The sequence below is a fragment of the Limulus polyphemus genome, unplaced genomic scaffold (assembly GCF_000517525.1).
Source record: "Limulus polyphemus unplaced genomic scaffold, Limulus_polyphemus-2.1.2 Scaffold319, whole genome shotgun sequence".
Taxonomy (NCBI): domain Eukaryota; kingdom Metazoa; phylum Arthropoda; class Merostomata; order Xiphosura; family Limulidae; genus Limulus; species Limulus polyphemus.
This window is the reverse complement of record NW_013665929.1, coordinates 192,055-204,304: the sequence shown is the minus strand read 5'-3', so window position 1 is coordinate 204,304 and position 12,250 is coordinate 192,055. Positions and strand designations below refer to the sequence as shown.

Here is a 12,250-nt window from a genome sequence, read left to right as displayed (position 1 = left end):
TTCTCTTTCTGGGTTAGAAATATTTTTCTTACCTAATAAAATTAATGTGCCAGTCGTTAGTTCACTGAAGTTCAGAACATTCACCTGTTTGTTTCTCCATGAACTTCAAGTCACTCGAAGTAACGGTTCACCTTCATTGTCAGCAGTTTGTATGTTGTTGGTAATATACTTCATTGCAGTGATATAGGAAAGGAAGCCATTATTTTCAAAAAGGCTTTTACGAGTGATCATTAGGATTTATTTCACCCATTAACTAAGGTGCAAATCTAACATTGTAATATATCTTGAGAAACATATCCTTTCTAACACGATTTTTGAAGACTTTTAAATAGACATCTCAAGCCCTTGAAAAACAAATTCACCAGTCTGGCTGTTATTGTAAACTCTGGGCAACAGTTCTTGAGAGGCAGCGCAATGTTGTTTACCATTTGAATTTCAAATTTTGTCGGAAAGCTAACACCGCAGGGGAGTATAGATGGATTTGTGAATGCATAAATAAGCATCTCAGAAACTGCAAAATCAAAATGACTAAGAAATCTCTTAAACTTACATTTCCGCCAAAGACGAAGACATTGACGCCACATAATTTATGCCTTTATGCCTAGATTCTTATGAACTTATTAATGTTAATTGCTCAACATTAAGAAACATGCAAAGCAAACTCATTATAAACATAGGTAGAAGAGACAAAGTAGATTTTTTTATTTGTTTACTTGTTTTTAATTAAGCACAAAGCTACACAATTGGCAACGCGTGCTCTGCCAACCACGAGTATCGAAACCCGGTTTCTAGTGCTGTAAGTTCACTGGGGGGCATAGAAAAATATAAACTGTTTTAGTGTGGGTATAAATGTATTTGTTTGTGTCGGAAAATCGCGAAAAGCTACATAAGGACTATCTATGCTAACTGTCGCTAATTTTGAAGTTATGAGTTAGAGGGGAAACAGCTAGTCAACAGCACCCATCGTCAACCTTTAGGCTAATTTAATAGAATAGTGGGATTAGACCGTCATTCTTATATCGTATTCACGGCTCCAAAATTCAGAAAATGATTTTGCAGAACATGACGCGAATCATTTCCCCTGAGAACCCTAACGAATATGCCACATTTGTTTTGAGCTTAATTTTGCAAACCTTGTCTCATTTCCAATCAATCTCATATTTCTGTTTTTGAGCTAGATTGAAACTATAATTTTTTTTTCACTCTTTTACTGATAACCGTTTATGAACATTATTTTGAAATAAATTACGTTTTTTTGGTATGTAACTTTTGAACAAGTGGAGAATGGTTTGTTAGGTTCGAATACATGTGATACAACAAAATATTCCCTGCACTTTAAGCTGCGAGAGTGTTATAAGACTGACAGTCAGTCCCTTAACATGGATAGTGGGTGTTAGGGTGTTGATGGCTGGCCGACTTCTCTTTTGTCAGTAGTTCAAGATTAGGGACAGCCATAGATAGCCTTAGTAGCTTTGTCACAAATAAAAATATATAAGTGATAAATGTACTATTATATCACAGTAAGGCTGATAACAATCGTAATGACATACTTCGTTACTGACCGAATACAAGCTTTCAGTAAGAAGAGTGTAATATTATCTAAGTTATTTCTTGTACATCGGTGCTGACGATTAACTAGTACCAGGTCTCATCAATTCAGTCTTGCGGTTCCAGTATACAAATGCTAGCTGAAATTCTGTTTATATCAAATATTTATGAGATATCAAGACTAATGGTCCAAGTTGGTGAAGCGTGACCAGTGAGCTTACGGTAAGCCTGATTAGCTCTGATACTGAGCGAAAAGCCTCCTCGACAATAACATACAATAGAGAGCGTATAAATTAAATGCTATTACTCTCTCTTTTTCATTCGAAAACCATAATGTGTAACTAAATAAGAATGTGGTTGAAATTATAAACAATCTTATAATAAGTAATAATACACACAATGCATGCAAATCAGTTAAAAGATAGTAGCTGGAATTTATAATATTTTAGATAAGATAAGGCAAAATCAGTGTTATAAGATAATTTAATTTTCCCTCTTAGTTCATTTCTATGCAAATTACTCAGCTGATCACCATCATGCAAACTGAAATACAAATGGTTAGTCATCCAGACTACGTTCGTAAATGTAATCCTGGTAAAGGTGGTTTTACGTTTTTTATAATTATCACATTTCTCTTCAATAGGAATGGTTGGAAACGAACAGTACTGATGTTGTTCGCTTAAACTCAGGGGATTGATAAGGGGATATAATGGAACCGCTTCTCTGAAAAATTGTTTTCAAGGAATCCTTAGTGTTTAAAGGGATGCAATGCTTTCCTAGGAGCACTTCAAGCATGTCCGTTAAGCTTCAAAGTTAGAGAGTGTTCTTACCATTCCATTTGATTATTATCATCTTCCTCAAGAAAAAGTGTCGACCAGCTTAACACAGTGGGAATGGACGTTATTATCCGTTGAACTGAAGTCAGAGCCGATTGTTCTAGCGTATAACAGCACCAGAGGTCGTAGGATGTGGTCCCTGTTATCTATGGAATGATGGCACCATTTCGCAAGGAATAGAGGCTGATACATCCACCAACGCCTAATCCAGCCCACATCAAACTCACACCACGGCTTGTTTCTTTATATAAATGTACTAGATTCTCTTCAATTGACCATAAGCCTGTTATCTGACTGCAGGGAGAGCGTAGATTATCTGTTTAAAATGAGTAGTGCTCCACATGCTGATGAGTTTTGCATGTTTCATTGTCACAACTGCGAGCAAATTGTTTTTGCCTTACTATAAGCGAAATTTATCTCATTAAGTGTATGGCATATAGGTCGCACCATCCACTTGCACTACGAACATCTGATTCAGTCTCAGAACAGGTAACCTACAATTGCAAGTAGCCATAATCAACAGGTGACGATATTCTGCTTGGGTTGTGAACGAAGTGGCTCAGCATTCTTTTAACGATACTCTTAGATGTTGTAGCCAACTGGCAACATCCTGCTGTGATTGGCTAGTTTCAATTTGTAGAATGGCTTTCTACGTGAGTGAAACATCGAAATATTTGCTTTGAGATCAAACCATAATACATGAATAATATATAATATTTTAAACCTTATAATTAACTTGAAATTGACAACAGAGATATGACTGTGAAAGACCACAATACATATAGTATAAACTGTCCAATCACTTGCATTTATGATTATCAGATGCTTGATTTGCTTAAAACTGAAACGGGAATTACTTAAATTATTATATAAAAATGGTTTTACCTTTTACTAGCTTATATTTTGCTAAATTCCAATTCTTCATGAATTGTTTGTTTTTATATTTTTATGTCGTAATTGTTTGAACCAACACAAGTGTTTTCTGTGTTCGCTTGTTTACTATACATTCTTTTAGTTATTGTTTTAAAACAAAACTTAAACGTACTTTATTTTATTTTTTTCAGGGTGGTAGTGTGTGAATAAAAGCATCTTTTATCTTTTTCTGTCCCCTGGTAGGTTTGCAGTAAGTTTACGGAATTACAACTTTAAAATGAGAAGCTCGAGTCCTCGCGGTGGACAAGATAGCCCATTATTTTGCCTTTCGCTAAAATAAAGAAACACATTTTCATCCATCAACAAGATGATAAACGTATCAGTAAACACTGAATGACGTCTCTGATATTTGTTTACAAAATAACATTTAATCAAATTATTAGACTCGAATCATAAAATTTAGGCTCGGCACGGCCTAGTGGTTAGGGTGGGTGGTTTTGACTAGCTGCCTTCCCTCTTGTCACTAAACAGAGTTCAAATAAGTTATTAGGCAATATATAGCTCTCGGATAGCTTTCTGCGAAATTCAACAAACAAACATAAAACGTGTTGAAATTGTATTGCTATTAAACATTCATTTTATGAATGTGTTTTTACTAAAAATATATCACAGTCTTATACCAACGAAGTTAAATTGTAAAATAATTAATTATTTAAGTAATTAATTGTGTTTTTTATAATTTATTTGTAGTGAGTAAAGGACCTTACAACTACCATATACATAAGCTTAACGAAGGGTATCAAATGGATGATCAGTAAATCATTCTTACGTTTCATATCAGAGAAATGAGTGAAAATATGTCATTTGTGAGTAAATTATTATGACATTTTAAGACGTATGATATATAAAGTAATATATTAAATAAATGGAAGGAAGCAGTTTAGGCTTATTTGACGATAACTTTCTTGACTTCCGCTTTTAGTTTTATAAGGAAAACACTTTAACTTCTTGGAACTTTTAGTATGATAGAAACAAACTATGATGAAGCCAAGAGGAAAGAAGATTTGCTCATCTTTCAGTGTGCGAAATCTGGTAAACTTATGAATATTAGAAACAACAGCATAAAGAAATAGTTTATCTTGATTGAAGGAGATTTCTGTCAAAATATTAGTTTGTGATGGTGGTTAATGTACATTAGGAATAGTGCATCTTCCACCTTCGTGTAAAACATTATGACGAAGCTGGTTGTTAATCATTTATAATTCTCGTCTGATATTTCAAAAGTGGAAATTTTGCTTTTCTACATTAAATAAAACGTCTTAAATATGGAAATTTATGGAAATACTACAAATATAAACAGTTATTGAACTTTATACTTATAAGTTGGTAAATATACAGTATACATTACGGTAGGTTGAAGCAGATAAGATTCACTCGAAATTTAAAATCTAACTCTGTATAAAAATGAATATGTAAAAAGAACATAGAAAAGCAACAAATTCATAAAGAGTGGCCAACTTTACCAAAATGTTTAATAGAAGAAAATCAACTACCTACTTGATAGTTTAGTATGGGACTTTTTATGGTTTTCTTTTGATATTTGTGTAGTGTTTGTGAACGGTTTGAATTAGAATTGTAGTTTAAAAGCTGTACTTTTATTATTTTTTTACTCCATATGCATATATATGACGGTGATGGCCAAGACTATTGGTAAGTGTTCCATGCTGGGGATCGAAAAGTCCAACGTTCCGATCGTAATATCCTGTTGAATACACTTAACACTCTTAGTTGTGAAGGCGTTATAACTGTGCAGTCAATTTTAATATTCGGTTAAGTGTAACCGCACAGACGGTAGGATCAGTGATTGTTGCCCTGCATATGATTAGAAGTTAGGAGTGACCATTACTGAACCTTAGAAGATTTTGAACTCGCTGTTTATCCCATGTGTTCCATACAATGTCGTTTATGTAGAAAATACGAAATATTTCGACATGTTATTTAATAATTCCATTCTAAAAGTCTTAAACATTAATCTATATTCCAATCAGTATATATACTCAATAAGATGTATTTGATGTAAATTATTCTTTAAAATAAGGAATAAATACGCACTTGTTATATATTTAATTTCTTAAGCTGCTCTTCTTAAAATTACACTTAAATTCATTATCCACAAGCAAAATTCAGTGCTGATGGTATTATAACCAATGAAAACGTTTCACCTCACCAACCTTAAATACAAGTAGTCATTTTATGTGCATTAGTTCCGAAATGTTTTAAGTTAACGTGGCTCTGGAGATATTATACAAAGATTTTCCTACACGCGATTAGTGAGGTAAGTAGCAGGATCCAAAGGATTAACTACATCGATGTTCTTGGTATTACAGAATTAACTCGTGTATGTAGCATAACCTCAAGGTTCGCGCAACATTACCTCTTTTAGGGTAACAAATAATTAAATATTATAGTGAGACATTAAATAATTCTAAACACATCACTCTCTACTGATCATCTTCGATGTTGTAAACCACACAACGAGTTGTCTTTTAACAACAGCGGGCCTCTGTGTATTACAATCCAACCGTCATGATGATCTCTAATGTTAGACAAATAATTCAAACAAACAACAACAATAACAAAAAAACAGCTCTTGCATAACGTTAAACGTAAAAGCTACTTTAATAACCAATTGCATTACTCTTTTTTTTCTTTTTTTTCCTACATATTTATTTATATTTTCGTCCTGAACTGAGTTTATATATCTTTGCTGAGAGATGGTCAGTTATGTTCTAATTGAACCGTGTTAGAGTAGTTCAATCAGAACATAACTGACCGTCTCTAACATAGTTCAATCAGAACATAACTGACCGTCTCTAACACGGTTCAATTAGAACATAACTGACCATCTCTAACACAGTTAAGTCAGAACATAACTGACCATCTCTAACACAGTTAAGTCAGAACATAACTGACCATCTCTAACACAGTTAAGTCAGAACATATCTGACCATCTCTAACACAGTTCAATAAGAACATAATTGATCATCTCTAACAGATGGTCAGATATGTTCTGACTTAACTGTGTTAGAGATGGTCAGTTATGTTCTGACTTAACTGTGTTAGAGATGGTCAGTTATATTGTGATTTAACTGTGTTAGAGATGGTCAGTTATGTTCTAATTGAACTGTGTGTGTGTGTGCTTTCATCCATGTCGTTAAACAAATATTACATTCTATGCCATCACTATCGTTGTAACGGCTTTATGAAGATTATTGATTTTTTTAAAGAAATATGGTGACATATAAAATAAATTTTGAGTCATCAAGTAAAATTAGTGTAGTTTATGTCAAGAATGATTTTGGTAAATTAGTGAGATGTCAACAGATGGCTTTGTTTGTATATGATTTAAATGCCCATGTTTCGGATAGTAAAAACAGATTGTGTTAAAATAAGTACTATAACAAGTTTCAAACTGCTTTATCTTAGCCCCACCCCGATGGCTCGGCAATAAGCTGAGAGCTTATAACTCTACCATTTGGGGTTTGATCCATGCGATGGGCAAAGCTTAGATAGCTCACTGTTCAGCTTTGCCTTAAAACAAATAAGCCTTATCATAAAACTTTAAGAATTATAAGTGTCCCTCAAACCTAATGCTATACATTTGATGTCATTAGGTTAGATTATAACACCGCTATTAGTCTCTATGAACAGTAGGCTTAGCATTTGAAAATCTTCTAATAGAATAAAGAACCTGACCGTCAGTTCGTGCCTTTAATGTTCATAGGAATGATATCGAGAAAGATGTTCTTATGAAAGGAAATGTGAACTCATATAACTAGACGTACCATCGTTCCACTTACCATTAAGTTTATCATTCTGAACATTAGTAGTATGTTTTCAGTACCTCTTCGAAATACGATAAGACTTATATACTATAGTCTCTTATATGTGTGCAAAACTTTCTTCGAAGAAACAATTTATATATCTATATAATGATACAGCATAATTTACCTAAGACTTACTTTTTAAGATGCTTATTGCAATTGGTTCAAATAATGCTAATCTTCAAGCATTTTTTGATTTTTAGGTCAGCCTACTGTTGTGCGTTTTCACGTCACAGTTCTAAGTCTAGACTCTATAGACGAAGGTTCAATGGTAAGTAGGTAAACTGTGATTCTAACTTAGGAGTTCGTGTATACTCTATAACCAAACGGTTGGACTGTAATTTATAAAAAAACACCCTAAAACTAGCATCCGTTGGTAATAAATAGACAAATGTTTTTGTATCTAAACTTTATAGACGTATCTTTAATGATATCAGAGGTTATTAAACCAGTCAGTTTGGTCAAATCACATTGAAGCGATTGTTTCGAGTTAGTACAAGATGTTGGCACAAATTCTATATAATTAAACAGAAATCATGTTGATAAATGTCATTAGGATGCGATTGTTCTGGGTTAGTACAAGTTGTTGATATAAATTATGGATAGTTAAACAGAAATCATGTTGATAAACGTCCAAATTGTTCAGCTATTTTTAAAGTGCTTAAACACCGAAATTATGCTTACATGAATACAGTCCTCCAAGTTGTTGAACTATTTTAAAGTCTTTTGAATTTTATAAACAGTGTATGTTTTAGTGTTGTTTTTATAGGCAGTGTATATTTTTAGTGTTTATTTATAAACGGTGTATGTTTTAATGTTGTTTTTTATAAATAGTGAATTTTTAGTGTTGTTTTTATGGACGGTTTATCCTTTAATGTTGATTTTTTTATAGATGGTGTATGCTTTAGTGTTGTTTTTATAGACAGTGTATGTTTTAGTGTTTTTATATAGACAGTATATATGTTTAAGTGTTGTTTTTTAAAAACGGTGTATGTTTTAATGTTGTTTTTTATAGACCGTGTATGTTTTTCGTGTTTTTATAGACAATGTAGGTTCTATTGTTATTTTTTATAGACAGTTTATGTTTTAGTTTTGGTTTTATAAACAGTGTATGTTATAGCTTTTACTTTATAGACATGCCCAGGTGGTTAGGGCACTCGACTCATAATCTGAGGGTCGCGGGTTCGAATCCCCGTCCCACCAAACATGCTCGCCCTTTCAGCCGTGGGGGCATTATAATGTGACGGTCTATTCCACTATTCGTTGGTAAAAGAGTAGCCCAAGAGTTGGCGGTGGGTGGTAATGACTAGCTGCCTTCCTTCTAGTCTTACACTGCTAAATTAGGGACGGCTAGCGCAGATAGCCCTCGTGTAGCTTTGCGCGAAATTCAAAAACAAACAAACAAACAAACACTTTATAGACAGTGTATATTTTAGTGTTGTTTTTATAGACTGTATGTTTTTAGTGTGTTTATAGACAGTGCATGTTTTAGTGTTGTTTTTTCAATATGGATGAATGAGGAGCCACCTTAGAAATACAAGTAAGGGAAAAGACGAGGAGTAGAACTCGCTTCCTGATGAACGTGATATATGAAGTTCCTGTAAATGTTATTCTTTAACTCACAGGTTAACATACACAGATGTTCATTTCGCTTCTTCAGTATAATCCTCTTGCAAATCGCACATCTATAACAGCTCTCAGTTTCTCAGATTGGATGTCAACTATGGCAGTTTTTACAGAGATAAGCCTACTCTAGAATGAGATCTTGCGATCTTCGAGTTTTAACTCATTCAAGTAGATGTTTGATATTTTCCATAGCTTACTTAAAAAGGTAGGAATTTTCATCGCCTTCAGACCATAAGCTCGAAACTTCACCAGAAAGCACGTGTGTGACTTAGTCCCTTGTTAAATTAGTGTAATGCTGCTTTTCATTTTGCTCCAAAATGACAAGTACAGCTTGTTGTTTATCAGTTATTTTAAGCGATAGGAGAACAACTCAAGATCCTTCAAAAGCTAGTTTATATACTGGCTCATAGAAGTTTCTTGTATCAAGTGCAATTAAATTGGTTGTTATATTTTTTTTAACTCAGAATACTGGGAATACGTAATTTTATGACGTATTAATTATACAGTCACATATGCATAAGTTTATGCCACGAAGATGAAACGTTATTAAAACAAATTACATCAGCTGAATATACGCACATATGTATGTACAATACCTATATTAAATATAACCGAATTTTAAAATGTGGACGCCCAGCTTATTTTATCAGGTTTTTGAAGAAATACCTAACTTTCTGTAGGAGTGGTTATTTCAGTGACGTACACTTCTCTCTTGTCAACTACCCTAATCTTATTAGAAAAACGCGACAACAAAATGTCTGTTACGAGATCATAACAATTAGACTGAACGACACTTGGTCATATCCTTAATCACGAAGATAAACGATAACAATAAACTAAAGATATCAGAACCTGTTTCCTATCTTCTGCACAACGCAGACACCAGCAAATTGCAGAGAGAGAAAAAGAGGCTGGTTCTTGATTTAAAAAAATACAGTACGACAGAATAACGTTAGAGAAAAGCTGACATTATTTCTATTCGTATTTCATTTTAAAAGTTAAAAAGTACTCTGCCCTTAAATAGCGTGTTATTTATACTATAAATTCATTTACTTTGTGCCTCTAATAAATTTGAATTATTTATTTCCTTATACTCAAACTATATTAACAAGTTTGTGACACTTCTGTCTTCATATTTATGTGTATAATCAATATATACAGATATGTAATACATATATATATATATGTGTGTGTGTGTGTGTGTTAAATATATTACCAGGACAGAAAAGCCTTCAAAAGGTTATTTATTATCTGATACACATAGTATAATGTCTGTGGTTACAACGTTTCACCATGTTAATCTGGTATCATTAGCTACAACAACCATCGTGAATCAACTCATAATCTAGGTCAGTGGTTTTCAAACTGTGTTTCTTGGAAATCCAGGGTTCCGCGAAGGGGCAGAGATAACAGATAATGGCGGTTTTTTCAATTATTGAATGTTAACACGTCAGGGACCAAATATACTTTTTAATTTATATTCGTACGTATATAAATTTGTCTGTGTATATGTACGTGTGATAAGATAGGAAGAAGACACGACTTCTAACGAGGTTTTAAGGGTTGGAGTTTCATGATAGAAGAAATGAAATAAAAGGGTTCTGTGACTTCATAAAGTCTGAAAACCAGCTGACTTAGGTTTGTTTGTTTTGAATTTCACGCAAAGCTACACGAGGGCTATTTGCTCTAGCCGTCCCTAATTTAGCAGTGTAAGACTAGAGGGAAGGCAGCTAGTGATCACCACCCACCACCAACTCTTGGGCTACTCTTTTACCAACGAATACTGGGATTGACCGTCACCTTTTAACGTCCCCACGGCTGAAAGGGCGAGCATGTTTGGTGTGACGGGGATTCGAACCCGCGACCTGCAGATTGCGAGTCGAGCGCCCTAACCACCTGGCCATGCCGGGCCGCCCCCCAAGTTTGTTGATGAGCCATCGGGGGACAATTGAATGATAATGCTATGCTTAGGTTTAAATAACACAGAAATAACGAGAATGAAATACTTGTAAGCACGTGTAATAAAACGCTGTTGTTCATTTTCGTGCTTATTTCATACGCAAATAATATTTTATAAATCTAGTTACTCAATTGTTACTTTCAAACTGACGGTTGTATATTACAAACACACAAGCACGTATGAGAGAAATAAAAATATAAGTTAAAATTTCAGTGATAATGTGCAAAATAGTGCCAAGCATCTTTTGGTGGTGTTATGCGACTTTGTTTCTTCCAAACCTTCAAAAGTATCCAAATCAACCATGGTAAGAGTCTGAAGAAATGTGAACGACATATGAAAACAAATGTAATTTTTAACTGTGGGAAAAAGCATGAAAAATCAATGTCTGCACAAAGGTGTAAAGATGGTAAAAAAAAGTTTAAGCATTAGGAATAGAACGTGGATATAAGTGGAGATAAAGAAGAAACACAGAAACGCCTAGTACAGGAATTACAAAATTGCCAGAGAAGGTGAAAGAGTAATAGACAAGGACACAATCACAAAACTATATTAAAAATTGTATTAACGAAACAGTCGCCAGAAGGGAATGTGAAGGTGAAAGAGGAATGAATTCACAGGAAATACGAAAGAACGAATTGAATGGAACAATGATAATTAGGAAATGGAAGGTTGATTGGAAGTAATCATATAAAGGATTGAAAAATTATGAGTGTATTGGAAAAAGTTATTTGAAAAGAGTGTGACAGCGAGAGAGGATAGAAATCACAGAAAGAATGAACGTAATGGAACAGTTTGCAATGGGCACCTTGGGAATGCATCAGAGAGTAATACAAAATGAAATTTCACAATTTAGAAAAGATAATTAAATAACGATAGAAAGACGAAGGGATGACACACAAAAAAGAAATATTAGTGCAGTGTCACAGCTATCAGAAGGCAATATGTAAAATAAAGTAACAAATGAATAAAAGGAAGTAATATTACGCGGTTAACCAGGGATGAAAGGATAATATGGAATAATGGGAATACAACAATGAAGAGTTGCCTTGAAATTATTATCTATGGGGGGTAAAGTTTGTTTGTTTGTTTGTAATTAAGCACGAAGCTACACAATGGATTATCTGTACTCTGCACACCACGGGTATATAAACCTGGTGAAACAATGTAGTTAAACCACAATTACAAACTTCGTTTTTCTGAATGGACTATTACGTTACTTCGTCTATTGGCTGGATGTTTAACAGACCTACCGTTCTCCTAATAACTTGGTAAACAGTAAAAATGTTGAAACTGAGTTAAACTGGAGAATGTGTGATGATGTATATGTGATCAACTAAAACTAGCGCACGTAAGTTCCAGTTGTAAATTTATTTATTTTGTGATGTAATATCATCACATGCAATTCCTCATAACTGTACAAGTTAACCTAGATATACCCATGGTATACAATCATAAATAATATTCAACGTTAAACGGGAACACAATTAGAAACATCTTATTTAGGCCTAGCTACAACCATCAGC

The 12,250-nt window shown here is 33.8% G+C and overlaps 1 protein-coding gene across 3 annotated transcripts in view; it reads left to right on the top strand.

The window, feature by feature from the left end:
• Positions 1-12,250, top strand: part of LOC106457341 (glycine receptor subunit alpha-3-like) — an 87,800-nt gene that overhangs the window by 55,397 nt on the left and 20,153 nt on the right. For all 3 annotated transcript variants that reach the window (XM_013916743.2, XM_022383226.1, XM_022383227.1), the window contains one exon: positions 7,345-7,412. In XM_013916743.2, the coding sequence (XP_013772197.1) occupies positions 7,345-7,412 (68 nt within the window). The remainder of the gene's footprint in view (positions 1-7,344; positions 7,413-12,250) is intronic.